This window comes from Rhinolophus sinicus, linkage group LG03, assembly GCF_036562045.2.
Source record: "Rhinolophus sinicus isolate RSC01 linkage group LG03, ASM3656204v1, whole genome shotgun sequence".
Taxonomy (NCBI): domain Eukaryota; kingdom Metazoa; phylum Chordata; class Mammalia; order Chiroptera; family Rhinolophidae; genus Rhinolophus; species Rhinolophus sinicus.
This window is the reverse complement of record NC_133753.1, coordinates 95,938,027-95,963,592: the sequence shown is the minus strand read 5'-3', so window position 1 is coordinate 95,963,592 and position 25,566 is coordinate 95,938,027. Positions and strand designations below refer to the sequence as shown.

The following is a 25,566-nucleotide window of genomic DNA, read 5'->3' as shown; positions in this document are numbered from 1 at the left end:
GCATTTATAAATAGAAAATACAATAGTAAGTTAAAGTGAGACGTAGACTATTTAGGGATGACACTTCTTTTTAAAGCTTAAAAAAATGAAATAGTACTATTTCATATCTGGAGATCCACACATGTTATTAAAATATGAAAACATGTTTGAGAATAATACCAACCTCAGGATAGTGCTTACCTCTGCAAAGGAAGGGGCTTTAACTATATCTTTAATGTTACGTTTACAAAATGATCTGGAGCAATTATAGCAATTTTCAAATTTGTTGAATTTGGGTGTTAGATATTTGGCTGTTTTTTATGTTTTATAATATTCTGTACATTTGAAAGATCATCTAGGAAAAAGGTAAAAAACAAAGTTTATTCATTAGAGGACTTTGACAAATACGTAGTAGTATGAGAGAAGTAACTGAAGGTACTATTTTTTTTTAAAATGATCTTTATATGTTAAAGGATGAAGTCAGTAAAAAGGAAAGATTGATAACACGTAAGAGTGTTTTTTTAAAATTAAATTTATTGGGTAACAGTGGTTAGTAAAATTATATAGGTTTCAAGTGTACAAATTCTATATAATGCATCATCTGTATATTGTATTGTGTGTTCACCACCCAGTCACTTCTGAGAGTGGTTTTTTGATGGGGCACATTACTGATGGAGATAAGAAATGGATTTTATGAGCTTCGGAAAGGATGAGGTACTTGTTTTCTCTATAGATAGGAATGGAAAAACAAAGACGAGATGAAAATAGGAATGCATTTTGATTTGGAGGAGTCATTTAAAGGAAATCGCTATTTTCTCAGGTATAAAAGTTGAAATCATTTTTCTAGAGGTGTGATATAGCTGAGGTTTGAGAAGCTTGAAAGGATATATAGGATACTTGTGTGAGGAATGAAAGAAAGCTGAAAAGGGAAGGTTGAATAAAATTTGCGTGGTGCCTAGTTATATAATTTTGTCAGCTTTGTTCAGCAAGCCTGGGGTAGGATCTTTTTGGTGCCCCCTTCACCTCTCCACCTTAGAGCAGGTGAAGAGTCAGAGTCTAGAAGTCCTTGAAAATATGTCTATTCTATAGCAGGTTTCTCTTATCTCTGATTAATTACATTAAAATAATTTATCTCTTTGCTCTTCTTACTGTTTTTAATTTCACAAAATTTTTGCTTCATTGGTGGCATTTTTTCTTGATTTTGCTTTATCCATAAGTAAGAGCTTTCCAGTACAGAGTGATTAGATTTGTCTGATTATTCTCTTATCTTAATTGGTCTTTAGAGAGGCTCTTCAGATACAAAGAACCCGATTCTAATCTCAGGTACTTGAGAAACATTTGAGACAGTAGAAGACAAAATAATTTTTATTTGTACTCCTTGGATCTTGAATTATTAATATAATATTAGATTGGTGCAAAAGTAATTGCAGTTTTTGCAATTTTAACCTTTAGAAACCACAGTTACTTTTGCACCAACCTAATAAAACATTGAAAAAATTTCTGGCAAGATGTTTTAGAAAGTGTCCACATTTGGACAATAAAATGTAATATTATGTGGTCTCAGACTGTTTTTTAAGACTGTTTCTCCTGAGCACCCTTCTACTTGCTAGATGGGATGCTGCCCAATTTATGAATCGCTTAATAAAGCCAATTAGATCTTAAAAAAAAAGACTCCTACACTAAGAAAAGAGTTAGGATTTGTGTTCTAAAAGATATGGACAACATCACTGTTAAGCCTTTTTTTCTTGAGCATCAGAAAGCAATGCTTGTGTCCTATGACTTCTAAATGTTTCACATCTTTTCTGTTACAGTTCTTTTGCCACGAAAATGGTTTGCACAATCTTGAACATGTACTATCCATGCTGATGGGACAGGATCCAATATGAATGTAAATGATGGAGGAAGACGACGCTTTGAGGATAATGAACATACATTACATATATATCCCGGGAAAATTTCAGAAGGGACAATCTACTGTCCAATTCCTGCCAGAAAAAATTCCACAGCTGCTGAGGTGATTGACTCTCTTATAAACAGACTTCATCTTGACAAAACAAAATGTTACGTTCTAGCAGAGGTAAAGGAATTTGGTGGAGAAGAATGGATACTCAATCCAACAGACTGTCCAGTTCAGCGAATGATGATGTGGCCCCGAATGGCTCTGGAAAATCGCCTGAGTGGCGAGGACTACCGCTTTCTTCTGAGAGAAAAAAACCTTGATGGGTCAATCCATTATGGTAGTCTTCAGTCATGGCTGCAGGTAACAGAAGAACGGCGCAGGATGATGGAACGGGGTTTTCTTCCACAGCCTCAGCAGAAAGACTTTGATGATTTATGTAGCTTACCTGATTTGAATGAGAAAACTCTCTTAGAAAACCTACGAAGTCGCTTCAAGCATGAAAAAATTTATACCTATGTTGGCAGTATTCTAATAGTTATTAACCCATTCAAGTTTCTTCCTATTTATAACCCCATATATGTCAAAATGTATGATAACCACCAATTGGGAAAACTTGAGCCCCACATTTATGCTGTGGCTGATGTGGCTTATCACGCCATGCTTCAGCGCAAAAAGAATCAGTGCATTGTGATTTCGGGAGAGAGTGGTTCTGGGAAGACCCAAAGCACAAACTTTCTTATTCACCACCTTACTGCTCTCAGTCAGAAGGGATTTGCCAGTGGCGTGGAACAAATTATTCTTGGAGCTGGACCAGTACTTGAGGTGTGTATAAAACTTTTCTTACTCTTAAATGTGTCTTTAGAAAATTTAAAAGAAAAGACTCGTAGATGTGAGACAGTGAAATGAAACAGAAGTATAGACATCAGTTTGAGTTACCAAGGAAAACTGGAAGATGGGGAAATAACAAAGGCAATGTGGGAGATTGAAGAGTGTGACAATGGCAGTATTTGTTTCTAAGAGTGTCTTGGGGTCAAAGTGATGCAAGAGAAAGAGCTGACTGGAGTCATATAAATCCCCCTGTAAGGGGAGATGGCAAGAGCATGACTCCTGCCTGTAAAAGGGTGTGGAAGTAGGTGTTTGGGGAAAATGGTATTGTCAGTATATGTGTATCTTTGCAACCTTCACATCTTCCTAGCATTAAAATTCTAAGGGTTCACTTTTGAAAATGTAGAGAATGTGGGAAAAATTTTTTTAGTTCTGTAATGTTTTAGAAGTAATACTATCAAGGGTAAAAAGGAAGGGAAAGATACTATTTTTGTTTTAGAGCTGAAAGGAAAAGGTAATATTACTACTTAGTTGGTTTTTTATGAGAGATTTTGTGAGGTGTAACTGAGATAAAGTGAACTACACATGTTTAAAGTGCACAATTTGATATTTTTGAGGGAAGTATGTATATATCCATTAAACCACTACCACAGTCAAGATACTGAACATATCCCCAAGATATTCCTCATATCTCTTTGTAATCCGTCTCTCACACCCCTTCCAACCTACTCATCTACAAGAAACCACTTACGTGCTTTCCGTCACTATAGATTAGTTTGTATTTTCTACAGTTTCGTATAAATGGAATTATATAGTATGTACTCTTTTATGTTAGACTTCTCTCACTTGGTATAATTATTTTGAGATTCATCCATGTTGTTTATGCGTACCTGTCAATAATTCATTCCCTTTGATAAGGCAGTGTTCCGTTGTGTGGGTATACCACACTTTGTTCATCCATCCGCCTGTTGGACATTTAGGCTGTTTCCTGTTTTTGGCTATTATACATAAAGCTGTATGTAAGTTCTTTGTGTGAACATACACTTTCCTTGTTCTTGGGTAAAATACCTAGGAGTGGAATTACTGGGTCATATGATAGGTATATGTTCAGCTTTTTAAGAAACTGCTAAACTTTCCCAAAGTGATTGTACGTACCATGTTATATTCCCACCAAACACAGTGTGTGATGGTTCCAGTTACTTCATACCCTTGATAGAACCATTCTTTATATGCTCCGTTTTCTTTATCCATTTATCTGTGGATGGACACTTAGACTGTTTCCATTTCTTGGCTACTGAGAACATGGGAGTGCAGACGTCTCTTCAAAGATAGTGATTTCATTTCCTTCAGGTATATACCCAGAAGTACAATTGCTAGATCACATAGTATTTCGATTTTTAAATTTTTTCAGGACCCTCCATACTGTTTTCCATAGTGGCTGCCTCAGTTTACATTCTCACCAACAGTGCATGAGGGTTTCCTTTTCTCCACATCCTCACTAACAGTTGTTAACCCTTGTCTTTTGGATGATAGCCATTCTGACAGATGTGAGGTGATAATCTCATAGTTTTGAATTGCATTTTCCTGATGATGAGTGATGTTACACATCTTTCCATGTACCTGTTAGCCGTCTGTAGGTCTTCTATGAAAAAAATGTCTATTCAGTTCCTCTGCCCATTATTTTTTATCATGTTGTTTATTTTTTGCAATTGAGTTGTATGTGTTCTTAATGTTATGTATTTTGGATATTAACTTCTTACCAGATACATGATTTGCTGATTTTCCTCCCATTTGGTAGGTTGTGTTTTCATTTTGTTTATTTCCTTTGCTGTGCAGAAGCTTTTTGATTTCGTGTAGTCTCACTTTTTATTTTCGCTTTTGGTGTCAAATCCAAGAAATCATTGTCAAGACCGATGTTTTACCCCCATGTTTTTTTCTACGGGTTTATGGTTTCAGGACATTCAAACCTTTAATCCGTTTTGAGTTGATTTTTGTGTATGGTGTTAGATAGCGGTTTAGTTTCAGTCTTTTTGCATGTGTATGTACAGTTTTGCCAGCACCATTTCTTGAAGATACTTTCCTTTCCCCATTGTATATTCTTGGCCCTTTTGTCATACATTAATTGATCATAATGCATGAGTTTATTTCTGGGCTCTCTATTCTATTCCACTGATCTGTAGTTCTGCTTTTATGCCAATACCATACTGTTTTGCCTACCATAGCTTTATAATGTAATTTGAAGTCAGGAAGTGTGATGCCTTCAGCTCTGTTCTTTCTCAAGATTGCTTTAGCTGTCCAGGGTCTTTTGTGACTCCATGCAAATTTTACGACTTTTTTTTCTATTTCTGTGAAAAATAACATTGGAATTTTGATAGGACTTGCAATGACTCTGTAGATTTCTTTGGGTAGTATGGATATTTAACAGTTTTCTTCCAATCCATGTGCCTAGACTATCTTTCCATTTATTTGTGTTTTCTTCAGTTTCTTTTATTAATGTCTTATAGTTTTCATTATACAGATCTTTTACCTCCTTTGGTAAAATTTCTCCCAGATTTAAGTCTCTCTTTTGAAGAGCAGAATTTTAAATTTGGTAAAGTCAAATTTAGCCATTTTTTTCTTTATGGACTGTGCTTTTGGTGTTGTATTTAAAAAAGCTTTGCCCAACAATATGGTTGCAAAGGTTTTCTTGTATGTTTTTTTTTTTTTTCCATTAGGTTTTTAGTTTCAGGTTTTGCATTTAGGTCTGTGGTGCATTTTGAGTTCATTTTTGTATATGGTGCAAAGTATAGATCCAGTGTTTACCTATGAATATCCATTTGTTTCAAGACTTTTTTCTTCACCTTACTGCCTTTTTGTTTTTGTCAAAAAATCATTTGTCCATGTATATGTGGGTTTATTTCTGGATTCTTTCTTCTGTTCCACTGATTTGTTTGTCTGTCTTTATGCCAGTGCCACACTATTTTCATTATATAGCTTTACAATAATTCTTGAAATTAAGTAGTGTTCTCCAGTTTTGTCCTTCTTTTGCAGAGTTGTTTGTATATTCTAGGTTCTTTGCATTTCCACATGAATTTTAGAACTAAATTGTCCATTTCCCCATAAAAGCCTTTTGGGGACTTTGGTTAGGATAGTGTTGACTCTAGTTTAATTTGCGGAGTACTGACATGGTAACAATATTAAGGCATCTGACCCATGAACAAGTGTATGTTCTCTCAGCAATCTTTTGTTGTTTTCATTGTACAGGTCTTTTACATCTTTGGTATGCTGTATTTCAATTTTTTATAAATGGTATTTAAAAGTTTTCAATTGTTACTTTATAGTATGTAGAAATACAGCTGATATTCCTATATTGATCTTGTATTCTGCAACTTGCCTACATTCAGATATTCTGATATATTTTTGTGGTTTCCGTTGGATTTTGCATGTAGGAACTCATGTTTGTGAATATAAGGACAGTTTTATTTCTTCCTTTCCAATCTGAATGTCTTATTTTCCTTGTAGATTTCACTGGCTATTCCAGTATAATGTTGAATAGAAGTGGTGAAAGCAGCATCCTTGTCTTAGAGGGAAAGCATCCAGTCTTTAAGTGCTAAGTGTGGTGATAGCTGTTGTTTTGGTGTAGATATTAGATTGAGGCTGTTCCCTTTTATTCCTTCTTTGTATAGAGTTTTATCAGCAATGGATGTTGGGTTTTTTTGTCAAATGATTTTTCTGTGTCTGTTGAGATGGTCATAGGTTTTTTGAAAAATAATTGGTTAAAATGTGAATTACATTGATGGATTTTTGAATGTTAAACCAGCTCAGCATTCCTGGGATAAACACCACTTGGTCATGAGGTATTATCCTATAATGTATTGCTGATTTTGGTTTGCTAAGATTTGGTATAGAATTTTTGCATCTGTGATCATGAGAAATATTTTCTTTAATGTCTTTTTGCTTGTTTCTTATATAAGGATAATGCAGGCCCCATGGGAATGAGTTTGTGAAGTCTTCTTTTATATATTTTAGAAGAGTTTGTGTAAAACTGGTATTTTTTTTTCTACTATCAGTATTAGAAATGATTAATGAAGCAATCTGGACCTGTTTTTTTCTTTGTAGGATGTTTTAAAACAAAATTTCAATTTTAAAATATATGCAGAGCTGTTTGTGCTGTTCTTGAGTGAGCTTTGTGGTACTTTGTGTTTTTCAAGGAAATTGTGTACTAAATTTAATTTGTCAAATTTATTGGTATCTTGTTTTATATAATATTCCTTTGTTATACAAAGCACCAGCTTTTGGTTTCATGGATTTTTTGTTGTTTTTTTGCTGTTTTATATTTCATTAATTTCAGCTTTTATCTTTATTATTTTTTTGCCTTACATTTAATGTAATTTAATTACATTACATTTACTCTTTTTTAGTTTCTCAGTGTGCTAGTGTATTTCTTAGTGTGCTAGAGGTCATTGATTTGAGACCTTTGTTGTTTCCTAATAAAGTCACTTAGTGGTATAATGTCTGCCCTCAGTCCTGCTTTAGTGGCATCCCACAAATTCTGATATAGTGTGTTTTCATTTTTATTTAGTTAAAAATATTTGCTAATTTTCCTTTTGATTTCTTAGAATCATAAGTTAGATTTGTGCTATGTAGTTTACAAATATTTAGATCCTATCTTTTATTTGTAATTTAATTGTGGTTAGATAATATCACATTGTGAGACTGGAATCCTTTCAAGTTTATTGAATATAGTCTTTCTTGGTAAATAGTCTATGTGCATTTAAGACGAATGTGTATTCTGTTAGTGGGATAATTGATTTAATGTATCATCTTGTTGATTTGGTTGATAGTGTTGTTGAAGTCTAATATATCCTTGCTGATTTTCTTTCCATTTTTCCTATCAATTACTGAGAGAGGTCTTGATACCTCCAGCTATACTTGGAGATTTGTCCGTTACTCCCGTAAGTTCTGTCAGATTTGCATCTTGTACGTGAAACTCTCTTGTTGGTGTATAAACATTTATGATTATAGGTGCTTGTTTTTGATTAATTGGCTCTTTTTTCATTACGAAATCACTCTTTTTCTTGCTAACATTCTTCTGAAATCTACATTGTCTGATATTAATGTAGCTAGCCACTCTAGCTTTCTTTTAACTAGTATTAGCAAGATATCTTTTTTTTATCCTTTTACTTTAAGTTGACTTATTTCATTATATTTAAGAACTACATATAGACAGCTTATGGTTGGGTCTTGCTTTTTTTATGTACTATGACCATCTCTGGCTTTTAATTGGGCTCTTTATGCCATTTACATTTAATGAGATTGCTGATATAGTTAAGTTTGAGTCTTATCTTTTTGTATTTTTTTCTATTAGTCCCATATGTTTTTTGTCCCTTTATCTTTCTGTCTCCTTCTTCTTCCTTTTTTTATTTTACTTTTTTAAGGTGAAATTCATGTAACATTAACTAAAGTATAGTTCAATGGCATTTAATATTCAGTGTTATGCAACCACTACCTCTGTCTAGTTTCAAAACATTTTCATGATTTCATTCCAAAGGAAGACTCCATAACCATTAATCAGTCACTTCCCATTCTGCCCTCCCCCCAACCCTTGGAAACTAGCAGTCTGCTTTCTGACTCTATGTAATTACCTATTCCAGATATTTCATATAAATGGAATCATAACGATATATATTGTTTTGTGTCTGACTTCTTTCATTTAGTATAGTGTTTTAAAGGTCCATTCATGTTGTGGCATGTGTTAGTAATTAATATCTTTTTATGGCTGTATCATATTTCATTGTATAGACATATTACATTTTGTTATCCATTCATATGTTGATGGTCATTTGGGTTGTTTTTGTTTTTTTGACTATATGAATAATGTTGTTAGGACCATTCATATACAACATTTTGTGGGGACATGTTTTCAGTTCTCTTTGGTTTATACCTAGGAATGAATTATTGTGTTATGTCATAGCTGTGTTTAACTGACAGAGGAACTGTCAAACTGTTTTGCGAAGTGGCTGTACCATTTTACATTCCATTTTACATTTACAATGTATGAGGGTTCCATATCCTCACCGACACTTGCTATCGATTATAATCTTAATGTGTGTGAAATGGTATCTCATTGTGGTTTTGATTTACATTTCTCTAATGATTAAGGATGTTGAGAATGTTTTCCATGTGCTTTCATGGACATTTGTATATTGTCTGGAGAAATGTATATTCAAATTCTTTGCTCATTTTAAATTGCCTTTTTTTGGCATTTGCCTTTTTTACTATTGAGTTGTAAAAATTCTTTATATATTCTAGATGTGGATCAGATATATGATTTGCAAATATTTTCTCCCATTTGGTGGATTGTCTTTTCATTTTTTGGATTTTGTCCTTTGAAGCACAAAAAGTTTTAATTTTGATGAAGTACAGTTTAATTTTCTTTAGTTGCTTGTACTTGTGGTGTCATTTTAAGAAATTGCCAAATTCAAGGTTGTGAAGATTTTCACCTATGGTTTTATACTTTTAGCTGAAATTTAGGTCTTTGATTCATTTTGAATTTACTTTTTATATGATATGAGGTTCCTACCAGCTTCATTCTTTTGCATGTGGATATCCCTGTGTTGAAAAGATTATTTGTCCTCATTGAATTGTCTTTGTATCCTTGTTGAAAATCAGTTGACCATTAATGCAAGGGTTTATTTCTTAATCTTAGTTCTAACCCACTGATCTATATGTTTATCTGTATGCTAGTACTACATGGTCTTAATTACAACAGCTTTGTAGTAATTTTCAAAATCAGAAGTGTGAATCCTCCAAATTTCTTCACCCTCAAGATTGTAATTTCTACTTTTTTACTGATATTCTCCATTGTTCAGGCGTCTTTGTCATACTGTCCTTTAGTTGTTTGAAAATGTTTAAAATAGCTGTTAGAAAACTTTGCCAAGAAAGTCCAATATTTGGGTTTTGTCAGGGACAATTTCTATTTATTGCTCTTTTTTAATTTTCCTGTTTCCACTTTCTTTGCATGTTTCATAATTTTTTAGTGAAAACTGGACATTCTTATTAACAGAATGTGTCATTTCTGGAACTAAGATTGTTTTCCTCTTCCCAGGGTTTGTAGTGGTTGTTTTGTTACTGCTGTTTCAACCACTTCTTTGAAGTCTGCAGTCTGTATTCCTCTTTTTGAGTGAGGCGATCAAATTCTCTACTCAGCTTAGTGTTTAGATTATTGGACGGGGATTTCTTTAAATGTTCTGAAACAATAAGATTCGCAGTCTTTTCTACAGGTTCTGTGTGCTTGTTGGGATAACCCTCAACGCTCAACCAGGTAGTTACCAGCTTCCCCTTACCTTTACTTTCTGTTTACATAGAGCCTGAATGTCAGCCAGAGGTTGCAACTCTTTGTGAGCATGCACACCTGTCAGGGCATGTGCATAGTCCTATGCGTGCACAACGCCTTCTACATCTCCAGGAATATGTAGTGTCATGCCGGGTAGCGTGGGTTTCATCTCCCGCTCCCCACATAAGAACGCAGGACATGGTGAGGCCAAATAGGAACATTCACGGAGCCACAGGTAGGGGAGTCACACCACTATATTCTTGCTGGCGGCTGGGTTGGAGACACAGAAAGCAGGAGCCACATGATCGGCAACCTTCTGTCCACTTCTCTGCAATCCGCAACCGGCGCTCCGCTATGCTAACTGCAATCCGCGCTTGCTAGCTCAGCCACCATCTTCTTGCTAGCCCCCATTTTTCCTGCTAGCGTAGCCACAGCAGTTATATTAGTGGCCAGTGGCTCACTGGTTACAGCTGACGGCCAGCTAGCCACAGCTGATGGCCATCAGATCACAGTTGATGGCCATTTACTACCTGAGCCAGCACCTTTCCACGTGAGGGTGAGAGCCTGGAAACTGCACTCCTGGCTCTGTCCCCACATGTAGTATTTCAGATCTTTTCAAAACCCCTTTTGTACATATTATTCACCAGCTTTTCCTTTTAAATTGTTACTTTGCCCCATTCTCTAGCGCCACCTAGGCAGTTGCAGTGTTTAAACAATTACCTCTGATTGTTTCAAACAAACACACGTAAAGGAAAAGGCTGTTCTCAATGGGTGATCTCCAAGTCAGGTCAAATAAAGATAGCTCTTTGAGTGAGGTTTTCCAGAGAAACGCCATATAGATCAAATTATGAAAATTATCCCTGGGACAGGGCTTTGGCTCTAACTCTGGTCTAAGCCTTCCAATGACTTCTAGGCTGCTTTTTTTTTTTTTTTTTAAACTGTAATTGTAGGGTGTTGGTTTTCTCTGCAGCGTGGAGCTAGGGAGAAGGAGATGGTAATCGGGTAAGTTAAAATGTCACAGTGCCTGTTTTTCTTACCAAGATTTCAGTTATTTTTCTTGATTAAATGTTCCTCTACAAAGGATTTATTTCAAGCCTTTGGTTAATTTCCAGAGTCATCAAAAAGCTGATTTTGACAATTTTTGTTAGTCTTATTTCTTTTATGTATGAGAAAGGCTTTTCAAAGATTTTTACTTTATCATTTTCTCTAACCACACTCTCAATGTTCTTTTCAAAAGATTGAAATATTAAAAAATGTTTTATATATTTACTCATGTGGCTGCTATTTCTGTAGTTCTCCATTCCCTCTGTTGATTCATATTTGAAAATGATATTTTTTCCCTTCATGAAGGACTTTCTTTAGTGTTTTCTTTAGTGTGGGCTGGCTTATGATGAATATTTTCAGATTTATATATCTGAAATTGTCTTTTTTGGCCTTCATTTATTAGTGATTTACTTTTTAAAATAGTAACATTAAAAGAAACAACCTTGCAGAAAAATTCTGTGAATTTTAAAACATATTAATTTGTATGGTCATTTATATACAACAAGAATACAGAATAGTTCCATTAACCATAAAACTCGCTCTCTTTATTCCTTATCTTTATACACTGCCGTCCCATATATTCCCATAATTCATGGGAACTACTTGTCTTTTCTCCATTGCTGTTGTTTTTTGTTTTTCAAAATGTCATATAGTAAATGGAATCATACAGTATGTAAACTTTTGAGACTGGCGTCTCTCATTCAGCTGTATGTCTAGGAGATTTAAGTTGTTGAATACGTGGGTTCAGCAGTGAATTCTTCCTTTTAAATTTCAATTTTAATCAATTACTTTGAGTATAACTTACAATAAAATATAGACATTTAAAATGTACACTTCAGTGGTTTTTGATAAATGTTGTATGCCCATGTAACCACCATCGTACAGTCAAGCTGTGGAATATTTTCCTTACCCCTTGTGCCCCCTCGTAGACATTTTCCAACCCATTCCCATTCCCAGACAACTTCTGATCTGCTTCCTGTTATTCTTGTTTTGCTTTTTCTAGAATTTCATATTACAGTATGCACTCTTGTGTCTGGCTTCTTTCCTTGGCATAATGTTTGACATTCATCATTGTTGATGTCTGTACCAGTAGTTCATCTTTTTTGCTGGATAACATTTCGTTGCCTGGTTATAGTTTAGGTGACAATTGAAGAAGGCTATATATTTTTTGTTCTTTTAAAAATAGTACTGTAGCTTTGTTTTAAGTAGGTGTTATAAAGTACAGTATATTATGTAATGAAACTTCATTTATACTATTCTAAAATTATAATTATTTTGATGTAATTGTTTTTTACCTAACCCCTTTTTATTCCAGTTTAGAAAGATTAAAAAAATGCATATATAAAAATATGTTAAGAAATTTCCTGACTTTAGAATGTGAAATTGAAATCTGAATTTTAATGAGCATTGTTTTTAACATTAAGTTTTATTTTAATGAACAGCATAAAATAGTGTCTACTTGGTTTTATTTCAGTTATTAGTTGCTTTCCTCTACTTTACCTGAACTGTATGAGTCTGAAGGTATAAATGAATTGCTTTTCTGCGATCTCTTTAGTATTTTGTTTCTGAGCTGACCTAAATAGGATTTTCCATCTTTTAAAAAAGAAATTAATGAGAACTGTTTATTTTGACAGGCGTTTGGAAATGCAAAGACAGCTCATAATAACAATTCAAGTCGTTTTGGCAAGTTTATTCAAGTAAATTACCAAGAAACAGGCACTGTACTTGGGTAAGTGGCAATAGTAGGATTTGAAGCGTGTTTATATTTTCATTATTGCCCCTTTATAAATCATAGATTGTTCATTTGCTCTTTACTGAGAATAGTGACAGTGATGTCTGCATTACATGTTTTTCCTTTTTTTCCTTTTTGAAAAGTTCAAACCTGAGAAAAATTCTATGAATAGTGTAATACCCATACACCCTTAACTTAAGATTTATTACTTGTTAACAATTTGCTGCCTTTTCTTTATCTCTCTATATTATTCATACATTCAGTTTTTGAAATTGTTTTTGAATAAGTTGGGCATATAACTTGACCCCGTAATTATTTTATTTCCTAAAGCATTCCCAGCTACATTTTCCTACATAATATTATTGTTTACTCAAGAAATTTAATTTTGTTGCAATACTTCTCATTATACAGTCTATGATCAGAGTCCTCTGGTTGTGCCAGGGATATTCTTTATAACTTTTGTTTTTAATTAATAAACTTTATTTTTAGAGAAGCTTTAGGTTCATGACAAAAACAGGTAGAAAATACAGAGTTCCCATATACCTCTTTACTTTATCTTGAAGTTCTCCATATTATTAGGTTGGTGCAAAAGTAATTGCGGTTTTTGCTGCTTTTAACCTTTTTAAACCACAATCACTTTTGCACCAACCTAATATCTTGCATTAGTGTGTTCCATTTGTGTTGTATATTCTGTGAGCTTTGACAAGTGTAGAAAGACACATATTCACCCTCACAGTGTAATACAGAATAGTGTCATTTCCCTAAAATTCCTCTGTGCTTCGCCTGTTCATCTCTTCCTACTCTGTAACCTTTGGTAACCACCTATCTTTTTTCACTGTTCCCATAGTTTTGCTTTTTTCCAGAATGTCATGTAGTTGGGCTCATATAGTCTATAATCTTTACAGATTGTATATTTGATCCTTAAGACAGTTTCATGCCTTGGGAATGGCAGATGTTTATTTTCCCATTTTATGAATGAAATTCAGGCTGTTACTTACAGTTAAGTGACTACCTAAAAAGGTTAAACTTTCTCTTACATCAGTAATGAGCAGAAATCTCCATATTGAACAGTAAGTCAACAAATGCATATTGAACATTTAAAATTTTAACATTAAGTCAACAAATATGAGGTGTGATAAAAAATATGGTGAATGTTTAAATTTAAAAAAATTATTACAGTGAAAGACACATTGCCATTAATCTCCCTCAAAATACTCCCCCTTGCTTCAAACACACTTATCCCATCGTCCTTACCACATTCTGAAGCAGTTCTGGACGTCCTCTTTTGTGAGTGTCTTTAGTTGCACTGTGGTAGCTGCCTCCATGTCCTGAATCATTTTGACTTTGGGGAAGAGCCAGAAGTCGCATGGTGCCAGATCCAGTGAATAAGGTGGATGAGGGCACACTGTAATGTTTTTAATGGACAGAAATTGCCGTACCAGAAGCGACACAGAACGTTATCATGATGGAGGATGAATTAAAGACACGAAAGAGGACTTTCAGAACTGCTTCAGAAAGTGGCAAGGAAAATGGGATAAGTGTGTTCAAAGCGAGGGGGAATATTTTGAGGGGGATTAATGGCAATGAGTCTATTACTGTAATAAATTTTTTAAATGTAAACATTCACCGTATTTGTTGATCACATCTTGTATATATTGCACATTTTTATCTTTCACTTGATCATTCGTTAAACAAACATTTATGGAGTTCATTTTGAGTACCCGGCACTGTGCTAAGTTTGAGGATATAAAAACATGTAGACATGTTTCCTGCCATTAAAATTCTGTCTTTTGGGAAGATGGATATTTATATAAGCTGATTGCAGTAAATGAGATAAGTACAATGATTGTATGTGTCTGGAGGAGTTCACACAAAAAAGGTGATTTTTTATCTTGGATCTTGAAAATTTGCCAAGCAGGAAAAGTGGGAGATCACGTTATCAATTGCGGAACTTGCATTAGCAAATCAATGGAATCGTGACAAGAGCTTGGTGTACTTGAGGAGGTAGGTTCAGTAGCTACTGAGTATGGGCATAGAGTTAGTTTCACAATGTGAATAAAGCTCTAATGTTTATAATTTATCCTCTTGACAGTGGGAAGGAGATTTAAAAATTTTTATTATAAAAAATATCAAAACACAAAAGTAAAGAGATTAGTACAAGGGACTCCCACCCAGATTCAGTGGTTATCAAATTTTGCCATATTTCCTCATCTCTTTTCTTTTTTTATGCCAACGTATTTGAATAAACCATCCCAGATGGACATAGTATGGACATAGTGTAATTCACCCCTACATACTTCAGTATAAGGAACAAGTGAAAGTAGAGGAATAACATGATTAGATCTTATTATATAGGGAGGTAACTCTGGTATAACTTATGGATTAGAGGGGAGGAAAGAGATATTCAGGAGTATATTAGTGTAGTTGAAAGAGAGAGCCTTTGAGGTTAAACTAGACCTGGGTTCAAATCACAGTTCTGCTGTTTTACGAGCTGCATGATCTTAATATCTTTAAATATCAATTTCTCCACTTGTAAAATAGAGGCAGTGATATTTGCCATGCAGGTTGAGTATAAGAATTTAACACACTAGTTTATGTTAGTTCCTTTCTCCCATTTTAGACGTAAGATCCTGTTTGAGTAGTTTGGAGTAGAGGTGATAATGGTAATTGAGAAGTGATAAATTTCAGTTACCGGTGGTAGTAATGGTAATCGGTTTGCAAAGAAGGCACATTTGATTTTCATTTTAACGAATGAATGGAATCTACTGAACAGAGCGTGGGAATAGACTACAGAATTAGAAGTGGAGGGAAGACCATGAACAATACAATGAAGAGTAAATGTCATTCTTGAGGGAATAGCCTGTATATGGGAATGACTGAAATACAGAACATGCAGTGGGAGGGAACTGAGGGAAATAAAAGCTCAAGAGTCAGATTTTTAGCACAAGAGGTTTGTGTGAAGTAATTTGGATTCAGTAGTACAGCTTTTAAATTTATAGAACCTCTTTCTCTTGTTAGAGCTAACTGACTGCTCCAATTTGGGTAAGAGGTATTGAAGACTTGAAGGGTCCAGACTGGATAAAAAGAATAACATGAGGAATACAATTCATGTTTCTGTTCCTCATTACTTCAGGATAAAGTCAGTTCTTCTGGCACATGGTATATTGGTCCTTCTTGATCTAGTCTACTTGCCTATCTCATTCTCTAGCCACGTTAACTAATTATCTTCCCTGAAGTTGGTAAGTACCCTCCTTCTTTTTTGCCTTTACATAAAGGCAGTTCTCCTTGGCTTATTCTGGTCAGTCTTTCAGATTTCAGAGTCATTTACTCAGCCACTTACTAGATATGTTTGCTGAATGGTTACTATGTGCTATGTACTCACCCTCTGTAGGAATTCTTCCTTACATCCTTTTTCTTCTTGTATTGACTCTTATGTGTCTCTCTTGGTACATCTATAAAATCCTGGTCATTGCTCTATAAACCCTGTCGACTCAGTATGATAGCTGCTGGTTTACCTATTTCCCACACTAGTTTGTAAGCCCCTTGAGAACAGGTAGTGTATGACTTATTTCTGTATTTGAACATTGCTTAGCACAGTGCACAATTAATGAATACTTGTGGAGTAAATCAGTCAGTAATAAATTGATTCCAGAATGTGGCAACACCATGAAGATGTAAAGAAAGTATACCGTTGAGCCTTATTTAGTAGTCTGGTTGAAGTATAGTGTCTGAAAGAATGTATAGAGTGGTATATGAACCTGGAAGGAAAGTAAAGTCTTACATCATGGGAGGTTCTTATGTGCTATGTGTGCTATCTTATGAATTCATGAATTTAACATGGATAACACTATAACAGTGTCCATTACACAATTATAATGTTAAATGTACGAAAATGATCTGGATAGTATTCCTTACACTTTTCTATCTTCTCTGAAAAAAATTTGTCTACCTTATGTTAAGCTTGTTATTTATATCAACCAACTTTGTTTTTCTTCTAGTGCCTATGTTGAAAAATATCTACTGGAGAAGTCCAGACTCGTTTATCAGGAGCATAATGAACGGTATATATTTTCATTCGTATAATTAGATCAAGTTAACATTTGTATAATGCAGACTGACTTTTAGGATCTTTGTCTACTATGACCTTTAATTCAGTTTATATCATGCAAAGCTTTACATGTAATAGCTATTTCTGTCATGGGCAGAACAGTGTACTTTTTCTGCAGGTGCTAGGGGATTTTTTAATGGTGTACAGAACTGTTGCCCTTTTTAAAGTCTATGCAAACTGTCAGAACAAGGAAACTGGTATTTTTGTGCTCTTTGTGAACATTGTGCCTTTGGACCTTTTTCCATGTCTTGGTGCTCTTTCTCTAATTTGAGAAAAGTTTTTAGTAAAGCTCTTAATTTCATTATAATATTTGAGGTGTATGGGACTTCAGAGATGATATATGTAATCTTCAGATGAAGAAACCAAATTCGGGAGAGGTAAATGATTTGCTTCATGTTACAATGAGACAAAAATGAAGAGACAGAGTTTGAAGTTAAATAGACCTACATATTCAACTATTGAATATGCCTTTGGCATCTCACTTAACTTCTGTGTTACTTAGATATTTATTTTCATTTTACAGATAGAAAACTATCCTAGAGTTGTTTAGAGGATTGAATTAAATAACATTTGTAAAATGCTTAGTATGTTCCTTATAAATAATAAAAGTTCAATAACTAATAACTAACATTATCGTAATGAATTACCTGCAAAGTTAGGACTAGAATTCAGACTTTTCTGGTAACTTTTTTGTGGCTAGCAGATGAGAAAAATAGAAATTCGAGGTGTTGCACAATGACAGAAAGAGTTTCAGGAAGAGAATAGTTTCATAAAGACTTGCAGAGCTAACAGGCAGAAGGTTGTTACTTACTTTTTCTAACACCTTTTAGTGGAGTGAGTGGTAGGAATGTAAGCCTGGTTTCCTTGGTTTCGAAGAATCAGTGGGAGATGAAAATTCAGAGCTTGTAAACTGATTCTCTGTTATGTTCCTGGATTTGATTTGCAGATGTATATATAATCCTTATTAAATGTTACCAGATTTGGCTTGCCTAGTGTTTTGAGGATTTTTGTGTCTATATTCATAAGGGATATTGCTGTAAGTTAATTTTTTTTTGGGAAACTCCTGATGTCTTTGTTTGGTTTTGGTATCATGGTATAATACTAGCTCAGAGGATAAGAAGAGTTTGTGAAAGATTGGGTAAGTCTTCTTTACATGTTTGGTAGAATTCACCAGTGAAGCCATGTGGTTCTAGGTTTTTATTTGTGGAAAGTTTTGATTAGTAATTCAAACTTTTTAGTTGTTATAGATCGCTTTAGATTTTCCGTTTCTTTAGTCAGATTTGGTAGTTTTTTTGTCTTTCTAGGAATTTGTCCATTTCATCTAGGTTATTTAATTTGCTGGCAAATATATTGTTTATAGTATTCCCTTATAATATATTTTTATTTCCATGAGATTAGTAGTAATGTCCCACTTTTCATTTCTGAATTGGAGGTTTCCCCGTGTCTTAGCTTGTTTAGGCTGCTGTAACAAAATACCACAGGCGGGATAGCTTATAAACAACAGACATTTGTTTCTCACAGTTCTGGAGGCTGGGAAGTCTAAGATGAGGGCGCCAGCATGGTCGCATTCTGATGAGAGCCCTCTTCCTTGGTCCTCACGTGATGGAAGGAAGGTGATAGGGAGCTCTGCGGGATCTTTTGTAAACATCACTACTCCCTGCATGAGGGTTCTACCCTCATGGCCTAATCACCCCCAGAGGGCCCACCTCCTAATACCATCACCTTTTGGAATTAGGATATCAACATAGAAATTTGAAATTTCAGACCATACAAACCTCCACCCTCTTTTGCGTCAGTTTAGATAAGTTTGTCAATTTTGATGATCTTTTCAAAGGACTAAGTTTTGGTTTTATTGATCTCTCTCTCTCTCTCTCTCTCTCTCTCTCTCTCTCTCTCTCTCTCTCTCTCGTTTTTCTTTCTATCCTATTCCCAATTTTATTTCTGTTCTCATGCTTATTACTTCCTTCTGCTTGATTTGGGTTTAGTGTTTCTTTTTTTTTTTTCTAGTTTCTTAAAGTGGATTGAGGTTATAGATTTGAGATCTTTTAAAATATGGATTTACAGCTATAAAGTCCCACTGAACATAGCTTCACCTGTTTCTTATTTTTTAGTATGTTGTATTTTTGTTTTCATGCAACTCAGTGTCATTCTCTTTTTTTTTTTTTTTTTTACTTTTAAAACTTAATTAGGGTAACTGGTTAATAACATTACGAGGGTACTTTATTTTACTTGATTTATTAATTTTTATTAAATTTATTGGGGTGACATTGGTTAGTAAGGGTATAGAGATTTCAAGTGTACAGTTCTATAATAGATCACTTATGTAGTCCATTGTGTGTTCATCATCCAGAGTCAATTCTACTTTTGTCACCATATATTTGACCCCCTTTACCCTGCTCTACCACCCTCCTCCTTCCCTACCCTGTGGTAACCACTAAATTGTTGTCTGTTTGTTTGTTGCTTTCAGTTTTATATCCCACATATGAGTGAAGTCATATGGGTCTCGATTTTTTTCTGCCTGACTTACTCGCTTAGCACAATAATTTGAAGATCTAACCATGTTGTTGCAAATGGCAGTACAGTGGTACCTCGGTTTTCAAACATAATCCGTTCTGGAAGACTGTTGGAGTTCTGCAACGTTTGAAAACTGAGGCACGGTTTCCCCATAGAAAGTAATGAAAAATGGATTAATCCATTCCATACCTTTAAAATCAACCCCTAAAACTGCAAATTTAGCATGAATTTTACTATCTAATGAAACCATTGATCCATAAAATTGACGGCATTCGTAAACCAAAATGTTCATCGATGGAGATGTTTGAAAACCGAGGTACCACTGTATTTCATCTTTTCTTATGGCTGAGTAATATGCCATTGTATGTATGTACCACATCTTCTTTATCCAATCACCTATCGAAGGACACGTTGGTTGTTTCCATGTCTTGGCCACTGTGAATAATGCTGTAGTGAACATAGGGGTATATATTTCTTTATAGATAAAAGTTTTCAGATTTTTTTGGTAGATGCCCAGGAGAGGGATTGCTGGGTTGTATGGTAATTCTAGTCTTAATTTTTTGAGGAACATCCATACTATTTTCCATAGTAGCTATACCAGTTTACATTTCTACCAGCAGTGTATGAGGGTTCATTTTTCTCCAGTCTCTCCAACACTTGTTATTACTTGTCTTGTTGATAACAACCATTCCAACAGGTGTGAGGTGGTATCTCCTTGTAGTTTTGATTTCCATTTCCCTGATGCGCATGAATGTCCATATTACCTAAAGCTATATACAAGTTTAATGCAATACCCGTCAAAATCCCAATGGCATTTTTAAAAGAAATAGAACAAAAACCCATCAGATTTGTATGGAATCACAAAAGACCACAAATAGCCAAAGCAATCCTGAGAAAAAAGAACAAGGGTGGAGATATCACACTCTCTGAATTTGGCTTGTACTACAAAGCGACAATGTCAAAATAGCATGGTATTGGCAGAAAAAAGACCAATGGAACAGAATTGAAAACCCAGAAATAAACCCACATATATACAGGCAGATAATTTTTGACAAAGGAATCAAGAACATACAATGGAGAAAAGAAGTCCTCTTCAGTAAATGGTGCTGGGAAAATTGGAAAGCCATGTGCAGAGAATGAAACTAGGCTGCTGTCACCATATATCAAAATTAATTCAAAATGGACCAAAGACCCAAACATAAGACCTGAAACAATAAATTACATAGAAGAAAGTGTCAGTACTAAACTTAAGGACCTTGTGTTCAGAGAGGATTTTATGAATTTGACCTCAAAGGCAAGGAAAATAAAAGCAAAAATAAATGAATGGGACTATGTCACTTTAAAAAGCTTCTGCACAGCAAAAGAAACCATCAACAAAACAAAGAGGCAACCAACTGAATGGGAGAAGATATTTGCATATAATACCTTTGATAAAGGGATAATAACCAAAATATATAAAGAACTCATACAACTCAACAACAAAAAACAATCCCATTAAAAAATGGACAGAGGACCTGAACAGACACTTCTCCCAAGAAGACATACAAATGGCCAACAGATATATGAAAAAATGCTCAATGTATTTTCTAATTTCCTATGTGATTTCTTCTTTGAACTTTGGTTATTTAGGAGTATGTGGATGAATTTCCACATATTTGTGAATTTTGGAAATTTCTGTTACTGATTTATAGTAATAGGATTGTCAGAGGACATACCTTGAATGATGCCGTCCTCTTACATTTTGTTGAGACTTGATTTTTAGTCTAACATTGTCTATTCTGGAGAATATTCCATTGGTACTTGAAAAAATATGTATCCTGCTATTGTTGGATGGAGTATTCTATAGATGTCTCTTAGGTCCAGTTGGCATTAATGTTTTCCAAGTTCTTTTTTCCCCTTTTGACCTTGTGTCTAGTTGTTCTGTTCATTATTGAAGGGGTGGGGAGAGGTTGAAATATCTCAGCACTTTTGAATTGTTTATTTCTTCCTTTAGTTCTGTTAGTTTTTACTTCATATATTTTGGAGCTCTGTTTTCAGATGTATTTATGGTGACAATTGATACAGCTTCCTGATGGATTGGCCCTTTTGTCATTATAAAATGACCTTTGCGTTTAGTAAAAATTTTTGTCTTAAAGTCTATTTTATCTGATGTAAGTATAGACAATTCAACTTGCTTTTGGTTATTGTTTGCATGATGTCTTTTCTATCCTTTTACTTGTAACCTATTTATGTCTTTGAGTCTATAGTGTATGTCTATTGTAAGAAGTGTGTAGTTAGATCTTTTTTTAAAAAACCCATTCTGCCAGTTATTTACCTTGAGACTGAAGTGTTTAATCCACTTGGATGTAATTACAACCTAGGATTTATGAATATTATTTTGCTATTTGTTTTGTATGTGTTTTATGATGTTTTTGTTCCTCTAATCTTCTGTTACTGCCTTGTTTTATATTAAAGAGACATTTTCAAGTGTGCCATTTTAATTCCATTGGTGTTTTTCTTTTATTATATAGTTGAACTTTGAACAACCTGGGTTGAACTGCATAGGTCTACTTACACACAGATGTTCTTCAGTAAACACATACAGTGCTATAAATATATTTTCTCTTCCTCTTGATTTTCTTAATAACATTTGCTTTTCTCTAGCTTACTTTATTGTAAGAATACATAACAAATGAGGTGTGGCAATTAAGTTCGAGAACCTGCCACCGTGTGCTTATATTGGCAGCACTGTACAAACAGCTCGGTAAGGTTTCATAACCTTGGTATATCAGTGTCTCACAGCTGTGTCCCTGTCGATGTGTGGCTGTGTCTTGCTGAGTGGTGTTCATTACTGTTGTTGCATGTTTCTGTGTACTGTCACCAGAAAATCTGAGCTTGAATTACCGCAAAAAACAAACATTAAATTTCTTGTTAAACTTGGCAAGAGTGGAAGTGAAATCAGGGACATGTTAGTCCAAGTTTATGGGGATAATGCCATGAAGAAAATGGCAGTGTACAAATGGATTAAACGTTTTTCTGAGGGGAGAGAACATGTCACTCACTGCTGAAGAGAGGTCAGGGCGGCCAGTAGCGAGCAGAACTGATGAAAATATTGCAAAAATTCATCGAATTGTGTGTCAAAATCGTGGGCTGACTTTGAGAAGCATAGCTGACCAAGTAAACATTGGTAGAGAAAGTTAGGAAAACCTTAACTGAAAATCTTGGCATGAAAAAAGCGTGGGCAAAAATGGTCCTGAAGGAGCTCACCGATGAGTCGAAGGAGAGTCGAAGCTTGCCAGTACCTTTTGGAGAGGCAAGATGATGTTTTGGGCCATGTTATCATTGGTTATGAAACATGGGTGTACCAAGATGACCCTGAAACAAAGCATCAAAGTGCACAGTGGAAGTCAGCCAATTCTCCATGACCTACAAAGTTCCGTCAGTCCAAATCAAGAGTCAAAATGATGTTGCTAACCTTTTTTGATATCAGAGGGATTATTCATTATGAATTTGTACCAACTGGACAATTAACCAAGGTTACTATTTGGAAGTGCTGAAAAGCTGCGTGAAAAAGACAAAAACAACCTGAGCTTTTTGACAACAATTTATGGGTCTTGCATCACGACAATGCACCAGCTCACAGGGAGTTTTCAGCCAGGAAACAAATAACTGTATTGGAACACCCTCGTTACTCACCTGATCTGGCCCCCAATGACTTCTTTTTTTTACCTGAAGATAAAGAAAATACTGAAAGGAAGACATTTTGATGACGTTCAGGATATTAAGTGTAATACGATGACAACTCTGATGGCCATTCCAGAAAAAAGAGTTCCAAAACTGCTTTGAAGGGTGGACTAGGCGCTGGCATCGGTGTATAGCTTCCCAAGGGGAGTACTTCGAAGGTGACCATAGTGATATTCAGCAATGAGGTATGGAGCAGTTTTTCTAGGATGAGTTTGCGCACTTAATTGTCTGACCTCGTAATACATATGACGTACAAAATGTGTGTTAATTGAATTTTTATGTTATTGGTAAGGCTTCCAGTCAACAGTCGTCTATCAGTAGTTAAGTTTTTGAGGCATCAAAAGTTAAATGTGGATTTTTGACTGCACAGTGAGTTGGTGCTTCCAACTTGCATGTTGTTCAAGGTTCAGCGGTATATTTCTTGACTTATTTTCTTAGTGGTTGCCCTGGCAATTACAGTTAACTTTTTAACAATCTGGCTTAGATTTATAACAACTTACTTTTTCATAGTATACAAATAATTTTGCTGCTCTGTAGTTCTATTCCTTTCCCCCTTCTTTGTGCTGTTATCATACAAATTACATTTTTATAATAGGTCCATCAATGCAAATTTGTAATTATTGCGTTTTGCAGATGTCCTTAAAATTTTTGAGGAAAAAAATGTTATAAACAAAAAATAAATTTATACTTTTTTTATATTTACCTATGTAGTTACCTTTACTAGTGCTGTTTATTTTTTCTTGTTTAATTGAAGCTTATCTAGTCTCCATTCATTTCAGTGAGAAAAACTCTCTTTTAGTATTTCTTGTAGGGCTTATCTGCTAGCTATGAAGTCTCTTTGGTTTTGTTTATCCGGCTATGCCCTAATTTCTCCTTTATTTTTAAAGGATAGTTTTGCTGGATGTATAATTATTGATCAATAGTTTTTTCCTCTCAGTACTTTGAACTTGCTATCTTTCTGTCATGGTTCTTGATGAGAAATTAGTTGGTAATATTATATTAGGATTCCTTGAAGCATTTCTCTTATGTTGTTTAGACATTTTTTCATTGTCTTCCTATAGTCTTGATTTGTCTAGGTTTTTATCTGTTTGAATTTTCCTCCCTGGAATTTGTTGATTTTCTAGGATGTGCTGATTAATGTTACTTATCAAATTTGGGGAGTTTTTGGTCATTGTTTTTTCTAATATTTGCCCTTTTCTTTCCTCTCTTTTTGGGATTCCCCTTGTGCATAAGTTGGTGTCCCACATTAAGCATGTGTTGGTGTCTACTTAATGGTGTCCCACAGATCTCTGATACTCTATTCATTTTTCTTCATTCATTTTTCTTTCTGTTCCTCAGACTAGTCTCAATTGACCTAGCTTCACGTTCACTGATTCCTTCTTTTATCTGTTCAGATCTGATGTTGAGCTCCTCCAGATTTTCATTTTATGACTACATATTTTTCAACTTTAAATTTCCTTTTTGATTTTTTTGTTAAGTTCTATGTATTTATTGATAATCTATTTGATGAGACATTATTTGATATTTCCCTTTAGTCCTTTAACTATGGTTCTTTGGATATATTGAAAACAATTGATGAAAAGTCTTGTCTAGTAAGTAATGTCTGGGCTTCCTGAAGGACAGTTACTATTGAGTGTTTCCCCCCCCTTTGTGTGTGTTATACTTACTTGTTTCTCTGCCTGTCTCATAAATTTTTGTTGAAAATTGGACATTCTAAGTAATCATGTGGGCAGTTCTGGAGATGAGATTCTCCCCCTCTCAGGCTTTATGGGGGGTTGTTTTTGTTCCTGATGTACTTTTCTTGACTCTTCTGAAATAACTTCATGAGGTCTGTATTCTTTTTCGAGTATGGCCACTGAAGTATATCTACTTGGTTAGCTAATGATTAAACAGAGATTTCCTTAAATGCTTGGAAAGTTTCCTCATCTTTGACTCAGGGCTCTGTGTGTGTATTGGGCCATGCCTTTCCCACTCAGGTAGGCATTTGATAATTCTGCCTTAGCCTTTACTTTCTGCTTGTGCAGACCTTCATGGTTAGGCAGAAGAGAGAGCTTGCTCCCTCTGGTCTTTGCTGAGTTGGGAAGCAGCCCTGGGTGCGTGCACAGCCTCATGCATGCACATGGCCATCCGGATTCCCAGGAATATATTGGAGCTTTTCAAAGACCGTGTGATCTTATCTCCCAGCTTTTTCCTTTATGTTTTTGGTTAGCCTATAGTTTGCCTCAGCATTTACCCACTGCTTCAAACAACGACATATAAAAAAAAAAGCCTGTAATTGTTTTCTACAAATGCCCTAGGGAAAAGAGTTTCACACTGGAGTGATTTTGGGTCAGGTCAAATAAACACAGTTTTGAATGTAGCTTCTACCAGGGAACCACCAGACAGTTCAAATGATGATATTTTTCAGGGACCGAGCCTCTGAATGA

The 25,566-nt window shown here is 34.9% G+C and overlaps 1 protein-coding gene across 17 annotated transcripts in view; it reads left to right on the top strand.

Moving 5' to 3' along the window:
* MYO9A (myosin IXA) overlaps positions 1–25,566 on the top strand; it is a 265,178-nt gene that overhangs the window by 41,855 nt on the left and 197,757 nt on the right. For all 17 annotated transcript variants that reach the window (XM_019735965.2, XM_074328221.1, XM_074328215.1 and 14 more), the window contains exons 2-4: positions 1,791–2,701; positions 12,698–12,792; positions 16,794–16,856. In XM_019735965.2, coding sequence (XP_019591524.2) covers positions 1,862–2,701; positions 12,698–12,792; positions 16,794–16,856 — 998 coding nt within the window. In that variant the 5' untranslated portion in view covers positions 1,791–1,861. The remainder of the gene's footprint in view (positions 1–1,790; positions 2,702–12,697; positions 12,793–16,793; positions 16,857–25,566) is intronic.